The sequence below is a fragment of the Neovison vison genome, chromosome 1 (assembly GCF_020171115.1).
Source record: "Neovison vison isolate M4711 chromosome 1, ASM_NN_V1, whole genome shotgun sequence".
NCBI lineage: Eukaryota > Metazoa > Chordata > Mammalia > Carnivora > Mustelidae > Neogale > Neogale vison.
In genome coordinates, this window is record NC_058091.1 from 110,589,400 (window position 1) to 110,614,075 (window position 24,676).

A 24,676-nucleotide genomic window follows, 5' to 3' on the forward strand; every position below is an offset into this window, starting at 1 on the left:
GGAATCTCTCTCTCCGTCTGTGTCAACGCCAACCCCACCCCACTCCCATCCCCCCCTGCTCTCACACTCTCTCTCTCAAAAAAAAAAAAAAAAAAATTATCATTCTTATTCATCTTATTTGGGTTGCTAGTAGAGTGAGCACGTTTATTTCGTATCTTTATGTTTTGGGTTTGTTAATGATGTACGCAGGTCACATCACCACAAGTGTCTTCTCTGTTTTGTTATTCGATCTTCGATTCTATTTATGATGTTTCTGATAAATGAAATCTCTTATTATGTATAGTATGTACAGTAGAGTCTGTCACGTCCGTGGGTGTTTGCCTTGCCAGCAGCACTTTCTCTTCCTCTCTTTCCTTTCCTCCATTCGTCCTCCCCTGCCACCTCACTGTGAGACATTGGGCAAGTTGCTCATCTTTCCAAGCTTCAAAGGAACATAAAATGTAAACAAAGGATAATTGTAAAGAATAAAGATGATAATATGGTAAAGCAGTAGCCACACTGTCTGACACACTAATAGTTCTGATTAAGATTTGTAGTTGTGCTTCCTATGGCTTCTGAATATTTAGTGTTAAATTAATTGTTTGTTTCACACTTTGTTTTTAGTGTGTTTTTAGAAATTATTTGTAATTTACTGTTGATGTAACAAAGCTATTGAGTATTTTTTTATCACATATTCAGGCATAATGAACTCTTATTAATTCCACCAGTTTTAAAATTGGCCTTTCTAGCTAAGTAATTCTGTTGTCTGCAAATACAATTTGTTTCTTTTCCCATTATTGTCTTTTGTATAAATGCTTTGAGTCTAATTGTGTTGAATTGACTTCCAAACCAGTATGGAATAATTATTGTTATTATGAATGTCCTTGTTTTGTATTTATTACTTATGAAGATGTCTCCAGAGTTTCATTACTAAGTATGATAGGACTATTGATTTGAGCCTTGTTATTTTTCCTAGTCAGATTAAGGATTCATAGTTTTAAAATAATTTTAATTAGGAAAAGTTGGCAAATTTCAGGCTTCTCCAGATCTATTTAAATGTATTTTTTTCTAAAAGATTTCTTGATATTAATATTTAATTCCTTGAATAGACCCTACTTAATGTGAGAGGTTTGTTTTCTTTTCTTTCATGAACTATTGATTTCATCCTAGTATTTTATTTGGGATTTTTCACATAAATTATTTTGCTTTATGGTTTTTAATTTAACGCCGTTTGTCATATTTTGCTATCCATGTTTTCCTAATTTTATAAAACAAGTTAGGTAGCTTTTTATTATTTTCAAGTTCTATAATTTTTGGTGTATATATCAGAAAATAACTTTGTTATACGTTTAAGAGTAAACCCCACCCCAAAAGTCCTTATTTGCATATAGTTCTTTAATAACATTTTTTGTCTTCTTGGTTTATTGAACAAAATATTTCTCGCTTCTTAAATTATTGCTAATCTGTCTGAAAATTATTAATTTCAAAAAATCCTAATAATATATAAGAAATATCATCTTTAATATTAAAATCAATAAATTATGTCATTATTTATTGTCCTTTAACTTCACTTATATTTTTATTTCCTCACTGGATTTGTTAGAGTCTCAAAGAGACACATATATTGGGTTTATCAATCAATGATCAATTCTAAGGCTTTTCTGTTTCTAATCAATTTATTTCATTTTTATCATTTTGGAAATCACTTGATTCTTGTGGGTCAGCGATTTCCAAATCTCCTAACCTTCTGAATCCCCAAGAACATTCCTTCTATTCACTGGATGTGTCTCAGCTGGATTTCCCCCGATGCAACTCTTCTGGTTTATCTGTCTACTTTCAGTATTTATTTGCATCTTACTTTAAAGTTCTGCTTTTCCTCTTCCAACCCCAAATGTGGGCTTTCTCCTAAAGCAGCTCATGGTCCTAATTTGCCTTGTAGACCTCACCCAACCTCCATCCCAGTAAGAAGTCAGTAAAACTGTCCCCTCATATTGACATTCTTAGTTCATCTGCTAACATTTTCGTTAAGAAGTTTCACTCTCACCTTCACCTCAAAGCAAAGTCATAAATTTCTCATAAGGAATTCCATTTGTGATTTGTTGATTGCTGACAGAATATAACATTTCTACTACTCCTAAATCTTTTTGTCGTAAATCCTGAAGTTTTCCAAACATCATCCCCTTTCCTCTCCTGTACTTGTAGTATAGTCTCATAAAAGCATCTCCCCCTGGTACTCTCTCTTCTTTATCTGACAGCACTTGAGCTAGCAAGCAAGCCTGATGATTTAAGTGTATGTCCAATCACGAAATGTTTTATTTTCCCCTAAATTTACCAGTGATTCCCCAAGGAACTCCCTTTTTCTTCTTTTCTTCTTTTTGGGAAAAAAATTTTTCAGTACTCTTATCCTTGGCAGGAGTTTCAATGGTAAAACCTGCCCTTGTGTCCCTGGGAGTCATTGAAGATTTTAATCCAGTAAATTTGTTCTCAACTGTGAAATCTTTGCACTATTAGTTAACTGCTGACCTAAGTTCTCGAGAAAATATCATAGCATCTTATTCCATATAGCACCCCCCCAAAATGAGTCTACAACTTAGAAAATAATGGTAGTAAGAAATTTTTGGTAGTAAAATAGGCATACACATAATATATATTTTTTCTGGTGCCTTTATTTTCTATAATGAATTTGAATTACTCTGGTATGGGGAAAGGATACCCTGCCTTTCTGTATTTGAACTTAATATTCTGGAACAAAGAACATTGGCCTTTAACACAGACATAACTAATTTTGAAATTCTGCTCTTTTATTTATACTCTATCATTTTCCTTCATTTCCTAAGTTTTAGGAAGTTGGGTGACAAAGTAAGAATTCTTGTTTCACAGAAATATTAATGAAATGAAAAATCTGTTCTACCAGTAGGTAGTGACACAGTAGGTGCTAAAGAAGTATTCGTATCGAAAAAAAAAAAATGTTGTTCTCCTCACTTAAGTACAAAAGAAAGGATATATTGACACACATGTATATAGACTCTGAGCTTAATCTCATACGACCACAATGGGGTGTCTGGGTGGCTCAGTGGCTTAAGCCTCTGCCTTTGGCTCAGGTCATGATCTCAGGGTCCTGGGATCGAGTCCCACATGGCGCTCTCTGCTCAGCAGGGAGCCTGCTTCCCTTCCTCTCTCTCTCTGCCTGCCTCTCTGCCTACTTGTGATCTCTGTCTGTCAAATAAATAAATAAAATCTTAAAAAAATTTTTCATACGACCACTTAACACTTTATGTTAACTTCATTAATGTATTTGTTGATATCCCTTACTGGTTGTTTCCAGGGTGGGATCTGAATGGTTGTAATTACCCTTTTTCAAATAATCTGCTGCTTAAAGTCTGGAGATTATTTTTTATGGAATCAGTATGAGATTTGGAGCATAAAAACTTGAAGTCAAAAGAGAACAAACCATGTCTTTAGATGTCTAAGTCACTCAGTTTAGTGAGACACTCTGGATCCGGCATAAGATCTCTCCATCTTTAGAGGAGGCTGCAAGAAAAGGAGGTTTAGAAATTAAAAAGAAAATGTTCACTAGAGTTATCAAAACTGATTGAGCAATACTGAAAAAGTGATGTGAGAACTGATGGAGCATTTTTACTTTATCTGGACATTTAGCTTCACTAATATCAATGGTGTTTGTAAAAAAAAAAAAAGGTTTATGGTTAGCAATTTCTTCTTTAGCTGGTGATGTCTTTTCATCTGCAAATTGTTTCTGGGAAAGTTTGAATGTTGGCTTTTTGGAAAATGACTTTATTTGCTACACAAAGGTCATTCTTAAATGTCAAACATCATTTGGTAGTTGTTCGTGTTTCGTTTTTTAATGTCTGGAAGGATATTTTTTCCAGACTTGTTTTTGAGGTCAACCTAGTGTTTTGAGGTAGTGGGAAATTCTGGTTCTCTGAAACCATAGGCTTTGAGAAAAACATAGAGCACTGTTACACAGAAAAATTAAATTCTTGTGTGATTCAGTTGTGACCTTTACAAGTAATTAACAGATTGCTTGTCTGGTAAAGGAGTTCAGTTCTTTCTCAGCCATTTACTAAGAAGAATTGAGTACTGTTGTGAGAATTTTATTCTTTTATTAGAATTAGAATCTGAAAACCTTTATAATCTGTAGAGGACATGAAAATTAATGCCTTTTCAGTTTCAGGAACTTAAGAACTGAATATATAAATTTCTCTGACTTTTCTATGTGTGTCCTCCAGAGTGAATCTAATATGGTCTGGTACTTACTTCTAAATCCTTCATTAAAAATATAAATGCATCTTCTTATTTATGCTCAATAAAGTAAATTTTAGTGAAGGCAAAATTAAAAAGACATCTGTTGCCAAGGGTGAAAACATTAAGGAAGAAGCAATATGATACATTATTCACCATTAACATATTTCCATCATATCCAACCTCATGTTAATGACCCTGTAAGATTTTCCTTTTTTAGGGGCATCTTAATATCAACTCATATCGTGAGGCTCTTAATTTAGCACATTTTTCTTCCCATGGAGTATCAAGGAAAACCTACAAAGCAGTCGGAAGGAACCTGCAGCTGAGATTATAAAAACCTCTGAACATGTATTAGCCTGATTCTAAATTCCACCGTGATTAACACCATAAAGCTGCATATCCCAATTTAGGGAGGTAAACCATGCAATGTGCAAGGAAATAAAATTAATTTTAAAGTTGTAAACTGAACTAATGGTCCTATGAACGATATGGCCTTACACGAAAGAACATGACTTGGGCAACAATTTGATGTGATTTTTTGAGTCCCAGACCAAAAATCTTAGTCGTAGTGATTTATAAGTACCATAACCTCTTAAAGTCTCATATTTTCTTTATCTAAAATGGGTTTAATAACAAAACCTAACTCATGAGGAAAACAGCACCTAATTATAGGCCTAACCCTTTGGAAAGAATTTTAAGTGACATGGCAGAATGAGCTAATGTGGATGGATCCCAGATCTACTAAAAACTCATGGGAAGGCTGGATAAAATGTCAAGACAGAAAAATGAGCCAAGCTGAAAAGAAAGGGAAATGTATACATGCCCATAAAACACAATAGCAACAATAAGAGATAAAAGACAATATTAGGGGTAAGCTGGGGGATTTTAACTATTATTATAAGTTTTAAATTATAAGTTCTAACTGGCTAAGAATTGGGATTTCAGTGCTTCTTCATAGAGAGGAGAGTGTCCTTGACCTATGTAGGTTTGAAGAACTAAATCAATCAAACTACATAAAGCCTGAAGCCTCACAGACTACCCTTTGTTTCAAAGGAGCTCTATGGAGACTTCACTCAATGGCCCTGGGAAGCAGTGAAAAGGAAGCTTGCCTTCATTCAGGAGTCATGGTTGAGAAATAAAAGTTCACCCCCTGCCAAAACCAGAAACAAATACTAGCACATATCATGTGTGGGTACCATGTGAATTTATACTTTTTGATGTAGCAACCTAAAACCAAGAAATTTACTGCTGTGAAAGGACACTTTTACACTGAGGCCATATTGCAGTTTCACAGGGGGAAAATGTAAGATGTAAGATCTATGTAAGATGAACCCTGAATAGAAATAAGATAAAATAAAACAAAATGAACTATAGGAGAAAACAGAAACCATGAAGGAGAATCTGCAGATGCAATGCAAGGAGGACACTAAAAACTGGGAGGGAAAAAAAAGGCTTTAAACCATAAAAGGTACATTTAAAATGTTTTTTTTTAAGTAGAAACAATAAAAAGACAATAATAAAGAGTAAAGACTAGTAAAGAAAGAATAAATATAGAATAACGTGGAAGAAAATACATTTGGAAAAACTAGAATTACCAAAAGTAAAACATAGTCACTGAAATTAAAAATTCATTAGATGGCTTAAGCACTAACTTGGACATGATCGAGGGAAATGCTTATGAATTGAAAGATAAATCTGAGGAATGCAGTAAGATTAAAAAATGATATCACTCAATAAAATAATAATAATAATAATGTCTCCTTTTCTTTCTTGTCCTCCCCCCCCTTTCTGTTTTCCAAAGCACTTTTTTCAACCACTTAACAAGGTACAAGATACAGTGATGGACAAGATAGATAAGACTTCATTCTTATGAAGGTCACATTTTAGTGGGTTAATGGATACTATTATTAAAGAAATAACGACAAAACAAAAAATATCAGAACAGCTATTGATACATCTTGTGCAGACAATTAAGATCATCTCTTAGAAAATAACTGTGTAGGTACTTTGTATCTGGTGGTCAGTGAGAGTCTCTTGAAGAAAGTAAAATTTTAGCTTAGGTAAAAATGACAAGAATGAGTCAACCTGCAAATATCAGAAGAGTTTCCCAGTTAAAGAAATCAATTAGTGTAAAGAAACGAACTATGTGTGTTTAAGAAACTAAAAGAAGGCCAGTGTGTCTAGAACATGGTGGGATGGTGAGTATCTATACTATCACCATCTCTATGGTGTAGTATCTATAGTATCAAATAGTAGCATCTATAATATCACCATCGCACCATGGCGAGAAGAATGAGATGATGCTGGAGAAGTAGACTGTGGCCAATCATACAGGGCTTTCCATAAGAGCCAGAATAAGGAGTATGAATTTTATTCTAAGAATTGAAAAGACATAAAAGGACAACAGGAGGATTTACATTATCTATTTTACCTTTTTAAAGACCTATCTGTGTGGAAAACGCATTGTAAGCAAGAGAAATGATGGTAGCGGTGGGTAGTGGGACACTTAGGAGATGACTGCAATGGTCCAAGTCCCGGGGAGTAGCTGGAGAGTGATAGTGGTGGGGATGAAGAGATTTGACATATTTGGAATATGCTCTGGGTGGAGATATAGCAGGAGTTGAAAATTGAGAGGATATGGGGTTCAGAGAAAGAGAAGGGTCACAAACTCAAGAAATCAGGGATAGATCCACATAGGAATTATCTTTACAATATTCATTAGTCACACAGTCATTGCTTAAGCATTCCCCATGATCCAAACCCTGGTGCTTCATATGACCACCCATTCTTTTTATGCACCCCAAATTGTTACAAAGTCCTTCCTGTGCATTTGAGTTCTTACTAAACAATATAGCTACTTTATTTACAGTCTTTTTGCTCCATGATAGATTTCTAAATAATCAAAGAAAATTACCATTCCTTCTTTTATGCAAACTAAATATTCTCAGTTTTTTATTCTAATAATAATCTATTTGTATGGCACTTATAGCATTTATAAGTCTATACTAAAGTTTAATTATTTAAGTTTTCCTTAGCTGTCCTACTAGATTTGATTCTCTGAAGTGCCTTATCATTGGGTTCTCAAAAATTTATTTCTGACATTAAACTATAATTTTTGAGACAGTCCTCACCAATCTTTATGCTTTCACCCTTCTTATCACTCTTCTTTCTACATATTTTAGTTTATCAATACTCCTCTTTTTAGAATAATGACAATGACAGCTAAGTGCTAAGCAACCCAAAAGTTCTGAATTCCATACTTTAAAAAATGCAGCCAAACCTTAAATTGATAATTTGGAAAAACTATTCACCCATGTTGACTCATCAAACTTTAGTCATCAAAAACTAGTGTATCCTGGGACGCCTGGGTGGCTCAGTTGGTTAAGCCGCTGCCTTCGGCTCAGGTCATGATCCCAGCGTCCTGGGATTGAGTCCCACATCGGGCTCCTTGCTCCGTAGGGAGCCTGCCTCTCCCTCTGACTCTGCCTGCCTCTCTGCCTGTGCTCTCTCTCTCTCTCTCTCTGACAAATAAATAAATAAAAATCTTTAAAAACAAAACAAACAAACAAAAAAAACCAGTATATCCATTTTAAAATAACTTGTTAAGTCAGGTGTGTCCCAGCTGGGAACACATATTCTGACACAGAATTCTGATGAAGGAATAAAATATAAAGAGAATACATAGATTTGAAGAGAGATTATAATTAACTAGAAAACAGAAGCTAAAGCATTAAAAGAAAATAAAAGCTGCAGCACAAAAAAAGACATTATTTTCCTCCAGAGAAGCAAAATCTTAATTGTTTCTCTCACTTAAGTCTTGGTGGGAAAGTTCGCTACCACTGTGTAATCAGAGCTAGAGCTGCCTGTGAAAGCAGGGGTGCGGGAGGAAGAAAACCCCAAAACTGAAATAGGGAAGGATTTAGCATATAAGAGATGCCATTTTTAACCCCTTTTGCCTGTCCTTGGCCACTTGGCCACTAGCCCCCTTGAAACCTCCACCTATGATAATGTGTAAACAACTTTAGACTCCTTGCTAAATTATGCTAAGATTAATACATGGTGCTGAAAGTACAAAATCAGCAGAAGGACTTTTTTGACCTACATTACCAATATGAACTACCTAGAGACCAGTTTAAGAACAGCTCATAATCCTGGAGTTGATATCTATGTGCTCCCAAATTCTCAGCCTTCTGTGGACGATCTTTATTATAATTTTTAAACAAACAGTTGGCTTGATCTGCCATGTAATTTAGAACTTGAAATTTAATATCTCCCTAATATTTCTAAGGATTCTTTGAGAGATGGGTTACGTGTATTTCTTACATATTTTCCTATTCACGTGTATTTCTTATATATTTTCCTATTCACATATTTTAGCTATATTATCAACCATTGCTTTGTAGTTTCCTTGTGGGGCCATTCTTTCTATTCTGCTCCTTGCGAATCTCAACATGAAATTAACTTTCTTTTTCTTTTAGCATCTTCTTTTAACTGTCGCTAACACTGGTTAAGTAAGCTTTTAATAAAAGTTGGCTCTAATGGAGAGGTAATTCACCCCCAGCATAGTATACATAAAACCTTAATATCACTGCTATTAAAATTGCTTCTGATAGTGCTTCCTCAAGGAATTTCTAATTTCTCCTCTGATCTTATCCTTTTACCACTTTTATGGATAACTCTCTCTTTATTCCTCTCCCAAGATCTATTAACCTCCCCTCCCCTCCTTTTTCTATGGTCCCCTAGAAGACTCACCTTTTGTCCTTGACAGCCTCGGTAAATTTCCAACTATTACTTTGTTATGTTACTCACCTTTCCAAGGTCTGGCCCTAGGGTCTATCTTTGCATAACCAACCTGGGCCCATCAAGATATTTTGATAAACCTAAAATTTTCTCCAGTATCCGGTCAGCTTTTAGTTTTGTTTTTGCTTACTCATTTGAGAACTATTTATTTTGAGTACTATATGTTTATTAAAGATAAATGTGAAATGCATAGCTAGGAGCAGCTCTCAAAAGGAAAATAATTAACTTGTTTCCATAAATGCTAAGTTTGTCAGCAAAATATCTAGGTGACACTGTTGCACAGGTGGTCTAGAAGATGTAGACTGGCCCATAGGAGTGAAAGACTGACAGTTGTTTTCCTGAAAGTGATACTTTAGTCTAGGAATGGTTGGAACTTCTGAGGGAAAGAACATTAAGGCAGGAGCTGTGGGAAAACTCACATTAAGGAATGAAGAGTCACTAAGGCAATTAAGGAGTCAGAAAAACAGGCAGGAGGAGGAAGAAGTTCAAGTTGTCAGTTTCGAAAGCCAAGGGAGGTGAGCATTTTAAGAAAAGTTGTGGGATAGGGGAGGGTGGGAGGGTGTCAAAAACTGAAGGAATCAAGATGACTGTGACAGTTTTTAAGAGGCAGCTGACGTTCAATAGAGCAGTTTCATTCAAGGAAGGAGGTTGAAGTCAGATTGCCTGACATAGTTGGGTGAGTGGGAAGTGAGGAATTAGAGGGGACTCTTTGGAAGGGTTTCTGTAAGTAGGAAAGAGAAGTGTTCAGAGAATGAAATGGAGAGTAGTATGTTGTGCACTTAAGTCTTTAAAAATCAGAAATCGGGGGTTCGATTTTCCCACAGAAGTTCTTAGTGAGTATGTAGGGGTTGAGATGGAAGCAGAATGTAGCTTGCAGTAACTCCCAAACTCCACAGTGAACATGGAATAAAACCAAGAAGAGGGGAAGCTGGCATAGGAGAGAACAAATTCAGTGTGCTCAGCCAAAGTACTGATCCTTGCAATTAAAATGAACAGTGAGTACCAAGCAAACTTAATGGAAAAGCCCAATGTCTAGACACATACTGGTAAAATTTCAGAACTCCGAGGATAAAAAGAAAAATGCTAGAAAAGCTTCCAGAAAGAAAAGCAGATTCTCTTATCAAAAGACATCTCAAAGGCAATACCACATCCCAGGATTCAGTGTGAAAGGTATCTTCAAGGTACAATGAGAAAAAAAACTTCTTGACCTTAAATTTCTAGGCCTAGCCAAAAGAAAATTCAAGTGTGAGGGTAAGATAAATCAATTTTAGACCCTCTTTGTTACAGGATATACTGAAGCAAAATTAAAAACAGTCAAAGAAAGAAGATCTACAAAGAAATTAACACAACTAATGGTTAAGTCTAAATTATTGAAGCAGTGTCTAAATAAAGCAGTTGGGAAATAAATGATGTGAGTGTCAAAGCAGAGAACAAGTGACCACATACCCAAATTCTTGTGTTGGTTTGGGAAAGAGTACAGATACTGATTCACTTAAGATATTGATAGATTTAGAAATACATTTCAGTACATGTGACAAAATTAGTATATAATGCTTGAATAATTGAAGTAAGAGATCTAGAGGACAAAAAATTCCTATCAATCCAAAAATATTAGGAAAGGGGAAAAATGAAGAAAAAATAAGATACTTACTTAAGAGAAACCCTAATATAAGATGGAATAAATAAATCTAACATTTTAACAAATATAATAAATGTGAGTAGGTTTAATTTCCTATTAGAAAGAGGAGGATCAGATGGGATTTTTAAAATCCAACTATATATGTTATATATAAGACACACATTTAAAACCCATCTGGAATATAGTAAGGGCCTATTTAATGTTTGTGGAATGACCTGAATTCATTCATTCCCAGATACCTTTGGAAGCATATAAACCTTCTTTAAAAAAAAAAAATAAAATCCCTCTCCAGTGTAAGTGCTAGCTACAGCATAGCATACAACATATGTTTAAATAAGTATTAGAGCACTTGAGACCTCACATGCAAAGTAAACCTTGGGGGGTTTAGTGCTCAGACATGGACTAAGTTAACTGTTCAACACTGCTTGACTTAAAAAAAATGTTTAGAAGCAACAACCACTCTGTTATACTTAGACTCTAGTGCATGTGGGTCTGTGTACAGACCCATTCATCAAGCTTGGTCAGGTCCTCTAGGCCTGTTCTTTTGCTGAGAGATAGTCCATATGTTCATGGGCCAATTTCTGACCTAAGGAAAAAAAAAAGTAATTTTAGAGCTTAAAAAGACTTTAGGAACCATGTTCCCAGAGTTACCTTTTGCAAGAAGAGCAAACAGGCCAAGAGAACTTAAGGCTTGATGCTCTGAAATAAGAGCGGCACCTGCCAGTTGCCCATTGAGTTGTCCATTCTCTATATTCAGCATTACACTATATTCTCTATATTCAGTTAAAATTGTCTTTCGGTATATGAAGTACTGCTTTGAACTAAACATTTGTAGTTCTCTATCGAATGCCACGTGGGCTTTAATACTAATAATGATAACTTATGGAAGCAAGTTTGAATGTATGTTCACTGATTTTAAGGATAATTAAATTCAAAACTAGACAGCAATAATTTTCTTAAAATGTCTAAGTAAATACATGATTATATATATATAAAATATGATATACATAATATAATATATACAAAGGTAACATCTATCAAAAATATCATACTAAAAAGTCTCATTTTTTTAAGCATAGATTTCCTTATAAAAGACTTTTCCTATAAACTTTTTGGGACACTGGAAATTGCTCTCATTGCCAACAATTTGAGCCCAGTGGTCCAAAGATGTACTCAGCCTACAGTAAGCTATGACTGGCCAGTGTTTTGTGGGTGGTTCTACTTCTTTATCTAGTGGGGGTACCCCCATCCACCTACCCACCCAAGCTGGGAGCTTCCAGTAAGCTATTCATCAAACCTTCCTCTCAACCTGGTCACAGTCTTATATGGGCAATTGCAATAGCTTTCTCATAGTTTATACTGCCCTAATTTTGTTCCCCATAGTCGCTCTGAATTTCTCAATTAACTTATCTAAAATTCAAATCAAACCATGATTCCTTGCTTATTGCTTAAACCCCTACAAATATTTCACATTTAGTGAAATAGAGATACATTCCAGGGTTCTTAGTAAGGCATAATGGAGGTTTCTGATTCCCTTCCCACCGATCCCTTCAGGAGTATCTCTTGTACCTCTCCTTCACACTTTATGTTCCATTAATAGTAATAACTTACAGTACTAAACCCTGAATACCCAACTGCCTCAGTTCTCCCCATCCCCTACGACACATTTCTTAAGTTCTTAAATCATTGTTGGGGCCAGTTTCCCTTCAGAAAAATTTGGCTTCGCATTACTAGGTGACTCATTCATTTTTGTCCTTCCAGGGAAGCCTGAAAGACAAGTCTTTTGTCATTTCCAGAGCAGCCTTCCCCACTATTTGGAAATCCCTACAGAGTCTACTCTGCAGGCTCACTGTACATGTCAGAGAGCTTGGCAGGAAAGCAACCGAGCTCTGTTCTTGTTAAGAAAATATATTTATGCAGGGACAATTTAGTTCACTTTCTTATATGTTAGATTTCCTAGGATCTTTGGGGGCCACTCTAGCAATAGGATAATTCAAGTCTTATACTGTAAGAGGTTTAGTCCTCTGCCAGAGGTGTGAAAGCTCACAGTAAAGCATCTTATTTTGCGACCGATATGCTAGTGTGTTAAATTAAATTCTAACACAGGTCAATAAGAAACACATTCGGCTACTAGTTTACTATTAGAAGTAGAATTGCATTTATCATTTATGTGTTTCTGCATTTATTTTCCTTATTACCAACAAATAAGATGTTTTTCAAGCAAATCATTACTGGTAGTTTATAAAAATTCATGACCTCAAAAAGAGATGAGGTCATAAAATGCAATTGGCTAATGTATAAGAAATATTAACAAATAATTCCTACATGATTACACACATTGATGATTTCTTACATGAAATGGTGCATCCAATTTACTAACATTTCCCAGAAGGGTGACAAAATCAGAATAAAAATGATGATTTAAGGGTTTATACCCTAAATTTCTTGGAATTATTCTAAATAAGTTGTTTTGTTATATAGTTTTCACGTACATATTTGAGGAGATCTAAAAATAAATCCATCATTATATGTAATTATTTCAAAGTTCCTATTTTGAATAAAGGTAAATTAAAATATAACATCATTGTCAAAGAAAATATGCACTAAGTATACTTGAAAATTGCTTCTACTATATATTATGTTTTGTAACTTAACAACCTAATTGAAAACTGAAAACTCCTGAACATTTTAAATTTTCTATAAACATACTACCAGTATGCCCTTTGATGATTCCCATTTTGTCCACTTTTAGAAGTGGCATAAAATTACCCATCTACTTAACAGAGTCATGCCAACTACCTAATAAAATTATTTCTGTGGGAGTATTTTGAAAAACAAGATTCTACTTTGTTATTGTAAGAAAGAGCCTCTTGGTTCCTATAACCAGGTATCTAACTATGGCAATGAAACTGAGAAATAATTTGAAGGAAAGAATATTAGTTATCCCCTTAAATATTAATGATGGATTTTTCTGATTTCTAATGTTTCTTAACATGTCTTAATTTATTTTATTATAAATACTTCTTATTTAGTTTTCTCAAAAATTATTTTAAATATTTCCTGATATTTCATTTTTTATTATTTAAATTCAATTAGCCAACATATTTCCTGATATTTCTTAATTTCTTATCTATCTCTCATTCTTGAATTCTTTGGAAATTGTCTTTTATTCACATATTCTATCCTTGTTTGGTTCTTGGGGAAAATGAAATTAGTATATTTATAATCAATAGTATTTTTAACCAGTGTCCTTCAGGATTTCAACTAATGATGTCTAATTTTAATATTCTTTGTTTCTAACATCCTTGCCAGTCTAGAAATGTTTTTGATATTACAGATTGTAGTCTTTCCCCCAACATTTCTATCTTTCCATAAAGCACCTGACTCTGTAGGCACTCAAATAGCTTTTGAATGAGAGAATATAATTTTGAAGTCTGATCAAAGGTCACAAAACATTTTTTAAAAACTCAGAAAACAGAAAGATATCATAGTGACTGAATCTGGACTGCTCTTCACTATCTAAATACCTCCCAGCTATGATAGGCACCAAAAATGTGGATACAAAACAATTGTGACAACTCCATTTGCGAAAAGTGTAAAAATGAATGAACACATTTAGTAAGTCATGCTTCTGACAAAATACAAACTTAGAGTGCTTTAAATATAATAATCTTATTTTATAAAAATGTCTGATTGCTTCTTAACAGACTTTATTTGTCTATACCACCATAATCCAGCCAGATGATAGAATCTTTCTTGTGCCAACCAGTTATACATTCAATATCCTTAGTTGTCAAACTATGAAGAATGAATATCACTTCAAATGTCCAGCTGCATGGCTGAAAAGTTTTATTTTCTCTTTGAGACACATTAGCAAGCCATTCTAGTTAAGGGTGATATTTAGGAAATTAATATGAAAACTGGGTTTTGAGTGGAGCTTCATATTTTGATTAAAATAAATAATATTATATATACCAAATGTTTGGATTTCCATGGACTATGAACTTCAGAATAGCCGAGACTATTTTTCATTTATCTTTGTAACTTTAGTGCCTAATATGTAAGTAATTACTAAATGCTTACTGACAAAAATTAAGCTTTGTTTTTAAGGCATTAAACTTTTTTTAGGTTAGTGAGATTTAAGTTTCTTTTTTAAAAAAGGTAATATTGCAATTATTTAGATAATAATCTAAATATATTTAATGGATAAAGAAATGTTGAGCATCATGATCATACTTGACTACCTTTCAAGTACTTAACTAAAAATTTTACTTTTTTTCCCCATCAAACTGTTCACCAAGCAAGTTTAAGAAAGGGTTCTGGGAATCTAGAAAGTTGCATTTCAGAGAAGCAACTCTTAACATGAACAATATTTATAAAATACATAAATAATGAATCCCAGCTAGGTACAAAGCAGGAAGTGATTTTAAAACTCATAAGGCATATTTCCTTCTCAAAGAAGGAATATAGTACAAGGAATAAAACAATCTGAAAATTAAAATGAAAGTCCATTATTATGAAATAGAAATTTAGAAAGACAGCCTGATTATGACTGCTTGATAATTCAGGGAGTGAGACATGGGGAGGTGTTTTACTGCAGGCATGGATAGAAAAATGGGTATTTCATACAGAGAAAGATAATAGAAACGGTGCAGTGGTTTAACCATCTCCAAGACAAAGAGTAGTGTGGGTTGATGATAGAATGTAAGTAAGGCATAACTTTAAAAAATTGTTGAGAAGCAGTCATGGCCAGGCTAGGGTGGTTTCTATGGAAATTCCAAGGAAAGTTAGTTAACAAGTAAAATTAGTATTTATATCGCAAAACAGATTGCAGTAATAACTTACCAGATAATCTGATGCACCACTTGCCTGCACATTGAAAAGTAAACACTTGGTAAAATAGCAAATGGATGTGTGTATGTTTTCATTTATTGATAACTGTGATTTCATGTTATTATAACCCTTGATTTCCAGACAAAAACTTCACAACTAGCTACTGACTGTCAAGAGTCAGTTTTCAAGTCTATTTGTTTCTTAATGATCCTCTTATATATTTCTGGCTGGGGAAGAGAAGACATAAAACTATTCTTAAGATAGCAAGTTTTTGAAACCTTTCTTTCATGTAGCTTTGAGTAAGTCTTACTTCCAGACTACTGGTTTTTTTATTAAGACGCACATTGAAAGATTGTATGAGAAAAATGTGCCTAAATATGAAAGTCATCGGCAGTCATTTGAGTTTTATACATGCATACAGTTATTTACCCACCACTTCATTGATACCATCAACATAAATATATAGGAAATAACCCTGTATTTTCATAAGCCATGTACTGTATTTACATACACAATATTATGCTGCACATTCCTTCATTTGATCTCATAACTTGCTTTTCATTGCTTACACAAAACAGATCATCTTTTTATTTGGTTATGCTATTTTTCCTTGTGTAACTAATGTAGTATATTATCTTTGCCAACTCAGAATCATATGAGTATAAATCAACAACCCATGAAAGACTTTTATTATCCAGAGAGCATGATATGCTTAAGGTTTACCTCAACCCACATTCACCACGTAAGAAAATGATAGCAAAACTAATACCTTGTTTTTTTCTAAGTTTGGATGATCTAGCTGACCTTTATTTTCACTAGAAGAAAAGAAAATCAAATCATCATGAAAAGGAGCACTCATGTTTTGAAAATATCTCATTGTGACATATGGATGGAACCAAAACATTTGTTATTAAATCTTACCATTGACAACAACCCTAAAACAAAGATGTATTTTTTTTTTTCCAAACACTTGGCACATAAACATTAGCAAAAGAAATTCACTTGGTTAGATAATAGTTTACATGATTCACTTACAAATTGAGATTGTTTTAGGTCAGAAACAATAGGTCTGGAACATTAAAAAAATACCACCATAGTGTTGTTTTTCCACTTGAGAAAAAGAAATAAATGCATGTCTTTTGCCTTACAGGGAATTTAGTTATATCAAACCATCCTATTAGTTCTCATGTTGTAAAAGTAGTTTTCCAGATGAATTATATTGACAGAAATAATCAAAATTTTCATCTGAAACGTTCAGTTATATAAAAATACATAATCAAGGTAATAGATGATTAAAGAATTTCTTCTTAAATACTGTAACCAAGTGTTAAGTATCCCAGTATTAAGTAGCAGCTACTAATGTTCACATAACATTGATTTTTGATGATGATCAAATTGAGTAGTAGTGACTCCAGTGAAGAATACTGAAACTTAATTTGTATCATACCTGTTTGAGAGATTTAAACCACATTCTAGCTAATAATATGAAATAATTCACAGAGATGCTAATATCTGCTTTTAAGAGAAGTACTTTACTTGTGTTTAAACTTCAGAAATCATTAAAAATTTAATGTGACACTCTTAAAATTATTTCAGCAGTGTGTACCAACATACTCGGATCTGTAAATTTCAAGATTATAGTCCTCATACGAATAAATTACCTATTCTTAGAAAACAGATTATAGGCTATTTTCACACTGTCATTGACTTGAAGAATTGTCTTCTTCTAGAACAGGTAATAAAGTTACTTACTAAAAGAAGTTGTAAGAAAAAAAAAAAAAAGCAGCAGCAGAAAAAAAAAGTTGTAGGCATAGAAAAAAAATTTTTTTGAATATTCTTTTCCCTCCCAGAGCTTTGTTAATGTGACCATTAAAACCTGCAACTTATTTATGCATACATGTACTCTGACTTAAATGTTCTAAGGGCTAGACATGCACACAAACACAATTTAAATGATAAATTCAAGAGGACTGAAGGAAAAACACAATGTTAATAAAAATTACTACTGACTTTCTTTTGCTGTTTCAGATCCCCACAATTTTCAGTTATATATAATATTTTAAAATACTGGGTAGTATATAAGAGTCTAGATATAAACTTTCTAAGCAGTCAATTTCCAAAATCATTTAATGATATGTGATTATCGGATGCTTCTTATTAGCATAATGAAACACAGTTTAGGCAGCATACATAAATGAATGGAATGACAGGATGTTGGTGGCAATGGAAAATAATGATGGATTTTACAAGAGTAAGCCAACTGATATTTTATGAAAATTTCCATTTCCTGCCTTGGATTTTATCTAAACTGACAAAAACAAACACACATTTGGTTTTCTCAGATGTCTCTTGGGATGTTCTCTTGGGTAGAATATCTGGAAAGAATTTCTGACAAATCAATCTGTCAGGTGCCACACTTTAATTTTTATGTGAGAACTCACCAGGATGGACAAAAATGTGTGCTATAGTCTTTCCTCCTTACGTTAAATAAAAATGTGGGTAGACTTAGTGCTTACAAAACACACTGCTCAATTGCACAAAGTACGTTGTATTGTTTTAGAAGAAGCCTAAAGATTAATTGGAAAAGGTAGAATTATACATTCCCAAATATTGATGTTGGTTCTGGCAATATATCTGTACTATCATTAGAACATGTTTGACTCCATCATCTTTGTCTTGTATCCAAGTCCTGGTCTTAAGGGCCCAGCAATTGCCTTGATGTAAGAGAAACTCTGTGATAGCCTGCCCCTCAGGAATCCCCTTCCTCCCACCCTCCCTCCCTCCTCTGAGCCAGACTCAACAACTATCCCATAAATTTGGCTTTTGTCTTATTAAAACAGCAGTACTTTACAGCAACAGTGTCAGAAGCATGGAACTCTTGCAGAATTCCAAGCATATGAATTTTTCAAAAATATATTACATGGAGTCTGTTTTTTGTCCAACTTATTTTTTCCTCTTCCCCATTGTCACTGAGTTAGACCCAGATATTTTTGTCTTTCATAGGAGGTAGAACATTAAAGGATGAACTAACAGAAACCTGGAGCCATTCCTTTTTTATACAGAACTTTTAAAAGAGAAAACACTGTCTTACATGTAGTTAGAAAAGGGATGAGCAACTATTTGGACATAGGCAGGAGAGAATTAGAATCACTTCAGTATCTATGAGCTTTCAAAAGACAGTAAGATCAACTCCATCTTTGGACAAATAATCCATTAAGTGAATGTTTGTTTACCTTAGGAAAGCCAGGTTACAGGATTATTCATTCATTCCTTAAGAGTAAGTGTTGAAAACCTCAGGGTGGGGGTGGGCGGTGGTTACTACTCAGAGAGCAAGGGGGTATTATGCAGTCAGGATTCTCTCTCTGAGAAACAACAGTTAACACTGTGGTTGTATTTTTTCTGATGAATTGGTTGGAAACATTCAGAAAAGCGTACACTATTTGTTAATTAAGCTGACTTAAAACCTGATGTTATTCTATCAACTGTTACTGTTTCTTGAAACCTTGCTCTTGTTTATAGATTTTTTTTTGACTTGAGTTTAGAAATATTCCAAGTAGATCAACCTCGAAAATTTAGAACTGTAAATTTAATCAGTAACTTCTAGGTATATGTAGGAACATATTGCATGAGACAGTAATGTAATTTGTGAGAAATGTCTACACACAAGCTTTCATATACCTTTATTCTGTCTTTAGAATTTGGAATGATGGGAGATCATACAATTAAAAGTCAGCGACCTCGATCTGTTCATGAAAAAAGGGTCCCTCAGGAACAAGCTGATGCTGCTAAATTTATGGCACAAACTGGTAATACGTTAGTTACATTTTTCTATTTATTGTTGTTAATTTAATGAAACCACTGCATGTTTTCATAATCTTTTGCTGCACATTTGTCAGTTTTTGGAGCTGATATTTTTTTTGAGCCATTTTTTTTTCGTCACCAGTTAAAGTCCATAAATGAAGTAGCTTTGAGTTGAAAAGTGCACCAAAAAAATGTGTAAGATTTATGCTGTTTTCAGTATGGGACATTTAGGATTTACATATTATTATTTACTCATGTCAATTAACTTCTTAACATGTATCCTTAAACTTTTAAAGAAAGTCAACAGTTATTTCATCAATAATTGGTTATTATAGGACTTTTCAGAACTAGAATTTTAAATAGGACTTTAAATGATGAAATTTAACTTAGCAATAGATGTCGAGTGACATTTTTTTCAAATGTCATACATCATATAAATATTAAATGTTAAAAGGTATGGAAATTAGAAACTTTTTTCAGAATTTTTTTTTATTTGAAAAGAGAGTTTTGCTGTATAAGCTTAATAATAAAAAATTGATAGTCTTTATTAGTAAGCCATAAATACATTCTAAACAATTAAATATCAACAAAAATCACTTTCTGGTTTGTAAAATTTTTAATCTTAAACTAATCAGATTAGTTTCAAATACCTCCCTTGGGGGGGAAAATATATATATATAGCACAATTAAATGCATTCATATGTTGGTTTATCATAATAAATGGGCTGTAATTCCATCTGTTTACATTGCATGTAGTACATTCTTAGATGAAAATGTATTTAAACTGTGTTGTGAACATTTTTAGCTGTCACTTTTATTTCAGGAAATTGCAAACTAACAGTTTTATCTATGTCTTTATAAAGTTTTATACATTCTAATCTGGATGATCTGTTTTACCATTAATACTGAAGTTTCAAATACTTGACCAGCTTTTTTACATGATGATGACTGATTTGATGAAATTCTCTTGAAGAATATTTTCTTTAGTTATATTTTCTTATGCTATTTATTATGAACATTAAATTTGAATCTACAACTTAAAAATGCAAATATTCTTAACGGATTGTGCTCTTGGTTATGGGTGAGTAGTAGAGTTTAACACATTAGTTGTAAGTAGGTCAAAGAATTCTTCAGAACAGGAAGAACGTTTACAGTAAATTCTACCTTAAGGACATATTTTTAGCTTATTTTAATATATATGTTGCAGCTAGACCCAGAAATGAAGAAAACTTGCTTATCTGGATTACTTTTGCTGCAGCTTCTTACTTAACAAAAGGTGACATATTTTTAGTATTTGCTCAAACAGGCCCAAAAGTGCATTGCGAGGGTCAGGTAAATTTTAAAATTATTAAATGTATTTTTCTCCCTTTCACGGAGCAAAAAGTCTCAAGCACTGACCAGAGATTGGGGAGTATTAGACTCTAACTAGAGGCATAGGGCGTGGGCTGATGACTCAGCCTCTTCCTGGTGCCATCTCGCAGCGACATTTCTGCAAGATTATAGGTGTTCTTCATTTTTGCACAAGAGGTGGCAGTCACTGGCTTGCTGAAATTTATTAAAAATGGGGTCATTTGGGAGTGAAATGGTGAGCCGCATTTTTAAATTCCCAATAATATGGTAAAATTAGTTGATGCATAAATATTATGCAGTTTGGCCAGGAGATTTTATATAAATTCAGTTTTTGCCTGTGACATAAACCAAGAGAATTCAGTTCTCAGCCAAAACCTTTTTTGCAGTTTCAAATCACAAGGAACATGATGTTTTCTTAATGAGAAATTACTATCTTATCTTTTCATTTACTTGTTCCTTTTCAAACATTGTTTTGTATCTAAAATATAATAACACATGATTTGGTAGAGTAGATGAAACACTTATTAAATAGATCCATAAGGAGCATTAAAACGTTTCCTTATATTGTTAACAATACTTTAGAAAAGGCAATGAAAAATTAAAGTTCTGAAAAATCCAGTCTTGGATTGATTCATAATAAATACTTATTATTTTATTTTAAAGCAAAAATAGTTTAGGTAAATATAAAAACACATATAATATTATTTTAAATTTAAATTACTACAATACTGATAGAAGACTGGAAAACTGAATGATTTTAAATAATTTTTAAAATATGTAATGCGACACTAAGCAACTAAACAGAGAGAGGCTGTTTTTTTCCCTTCAATACTTTCTGAAATTATACTTTCTTTAGGTGTTAAGGTAGTTAGTCTGAATAAGTGCAGTAAGTAATAAGATCTTACAAAAGTCAAGGTTTACTTATAAAATTTTCCTGTTGGTCTTTCAAACCAGGAAACTGGTATTACAAAAAAACAATGATAATATTTGTTAACATTAATGTGAGAATGAAGAAAAATGCAATAGAGGTAAAATTGAATAAGGAAGACATTAGAATATATATTTTATATTAGTCATGAGGGAAAACAATGCAAAACCTATAAACCTTTATAATTAAGAATTACTTCTCAAAATGAATAACCTGGCCTCTTCAACCAATATGATTAGTAAATCCTTTGTCTGAAAAGCAAGCTTTCTATAAAAAATAACATGTGTGGAAATTGTTTTTAAAAGAGTAACATTTGGTAAAATAATGTTACTTTACCAAAATAACTTAGTCATTTTGGTTAGTCCAATAATTGAGGTAAGCTAGTTTAAATATAACTGAATAGGCTATCTCCAATAGCCTAGAACACAGTTTATATTTATGGTAAAAAATGAAATGAAGTGATAAAATGCAGGTATTTGATATAGACATCCAAATTAAATACCAAAAGATGGGTTAAGACAATTTAATTGCACTTACTTGTGCTTTTTAACATCGTAGTCATCAAATGATCTTATAAACATGTTTAGGAAAGTGCTCCTATATTCCAGTGGGGAAAATAGCCTATATTAGTAAAGGATAGCATGTTATCTAAAACAGAAATATAAAATTAAAAATATGTTTCTAATTTAATGATTTTAACATACTAGCATAAATTTATATCAATCTTTTGTAATTTAAAATGCAGTCATATATTATCTCATTTAATCCTCACATGTGCATTTTGAGGTAGATATATTACCCAATTTGTTGAGAGGTTCAGAGAAATAAAGTGACTTCCTCAAGGTCACAGAACTAATATTCAGTAGCTTCCCATCCAACACAGGTTCTCTGACTTTAATTACAGTGCTTTTCCAGTCCTTTTTCCTGTTTCATGTCAGGATAAAGAGCCTTAATAGTGCCTTAGATACTTCAGGGTTCCATACTGTGTTTCATGTGCCTTCTCTGTTACAAGCTAAGGAACCAGAGTAGTTTGTGCTATCACCAAAGACATATATATTAAAAACAGTACACTTTGTATTATACTTAGCTATTTTAATGTCAGTAAGTTTTTAAAAATATACATATCTTTCTTATAAAGTATATGAGGTATTTCTCATAGTTACCCAAACTGCTGGACCAGAATAGTCTTCACACTTTTTGGAATGAAGAAGTGTCAACGTGGAAATCACAACTAGTTAGTGGAAATGTCACACTTGAAACTATACCATTTGAAATCTAATGAGGTCATTTTGGTAGGTAGGCTGGTATTTGAATGACAAATTTTGATTCACAATGTGAAAGCCAATATGTATTTTATTTATTTATTTATTTTGTTTTTGATCAAGAAAATGAACCATCAATTTGAGCAAGTGAAGAAGGCTAATTTATAATATATGCTCAGAAGCAACCCAGATTTTCAAATATTTGTACAGAAATACATTTAAAAATGGATCTTGATCCTGATTCATTGATAAACTTAATAAAAACATTTTAATGCCATCATAACAAGGCAGGGTAAGAGAAAGACTGCTTTTGTGGAAAAATACAACAATTTTATGCGTAGAGTTATTTTACTTATAGAGTTCACATTGTTCAAGGTTTTCTAGCTCTTAATTAATAACATACAACATAATATTTCTACTTCACTTACTCTCATCACAACACAGGTTGAAATATCAAAAAGATTTGCATTATATTTTTCTTAACTTTACTCTTAAATTCTTCATCCCTAAATATTTATGTTCATATATACATATATGTGTGGATATTTTTTAACCATTGCCATATTATTGGGTTCCAGAATAATGATTTTTAATTTTTAGAGTATTCTTTAATGTAAAAGAACAAATTATGAGGCCTGCCTTTAAATATTATTCCAATGGTCATCCATTATTATGAAGTAGTTAAGTATAAATTGGTGAAGACAAAAAAGACTAAAATAATCAGGGTCATCTATAGAGGACTTTCAGGACAAATACTGATCCAACACTAAAAAAAGTCCTATTTGATGTAATTCATCATTCCAGTTACCACTGTCTGTGCCCTTATGATTCGTATCTAATCATAAATGCCTTATAATCTATGCCTCTAGGTGCATAACACCGACCAATATAAGAGCGAATCTTTATAATGGTGCTACCCAAATTGTAGTTGGTGAACCTATGCTTATCGGTGAACTCGTTTTCCCGGAACCCTGAGGAGATAAGAGGCTTATACCGGAATGTAAATTCAACTACTTAATCAAGCACATGTTTTATTTCAGCTAACTTTTTTGTTTGTCTGTTTGGAAAAAAGAAATTCTCAGTGAAGAAATCAGCAAGTTGAGTTTACATTCTGGTCCAACCTCCTTCTGTCCTGGAGTACCAGTCTTGAGCAGCACTGCAAGTAATTTCTATGTCATTCACTAACCTTTCCAAAGAAAAAAAGACATGGACAAATAAATTATCATATTCTATTTTTTGAATCATAACTCGAAGGCAAATTCTAAGCAGAACTTATAAAATATAAACTGTTCCTTGGTTTTATAGTCAGTGATACAAAGTACTCAGAAACACTTCACCTGCATACCTTTCCCACAACGAAATAACTAACGTTAAGTCCTTCCCTGCCAGCAGGTAAATGCCCCAATTTTGTATTTGGGGAAAAAAACAACTGCAAGTTTTCAAATCAGTGTTAAAAATCTATCCCGAACTTGATGTCAACAGAATCAGAAATCCATTGTGATGGTCTTAGGAATTCTTGACTTTAAGTCTTTTTTGGACATGACTTGGCTAATAATAGAAACTAGATGTAATTTTAGTGTGATGCTTACTCCAAGAAAATTAATGAATTCAGAAATTCAGTTGGCTTTCTAGGGCCCTATTTTGATGACATTAATAGAAACCATAGAGAAATTTTCCTTCGTTTTGAGTAAAACTCACTCCTTTACATCATCAGGAAAATTATGAGCAGCAGGTTTCTAAACAAATGATCACAAAATAAATAGCTGTCATAGGATGAAAAAGTAAGAATTGCACTAGAAATAAATTATAAATGTCTGTGTT

At 33.1% G+C, this 24,676-nt stretch overlaps 1 protein-coding gene across 3 annotated transcripts in view; it reads left to right on the forward strand.

Moving 5' to 3' along the window:
* ADGRB3 (adhesion G protein-coupled receptor B3) overlaps window positions 1-24,676 on the forward strand; it is a 731,117-nt gene that overhangs the window by 265,167 nt on the left and 441,274 nt on the right. For all 3 annotated transcript variants that reach the window (XM_044253842.1, XM_044253861.1, XM_044253851.1), the window contains one exon: window positions 19,210-19,320. In XM_044253842.1, the coding sequence (XP_044109777.1) occupies window positions 19,210-19,320 (111 nt within the window). The remainder of the gene's footprint in view (window positions 1-19,209; window positions 19,321-24,676) is intronic.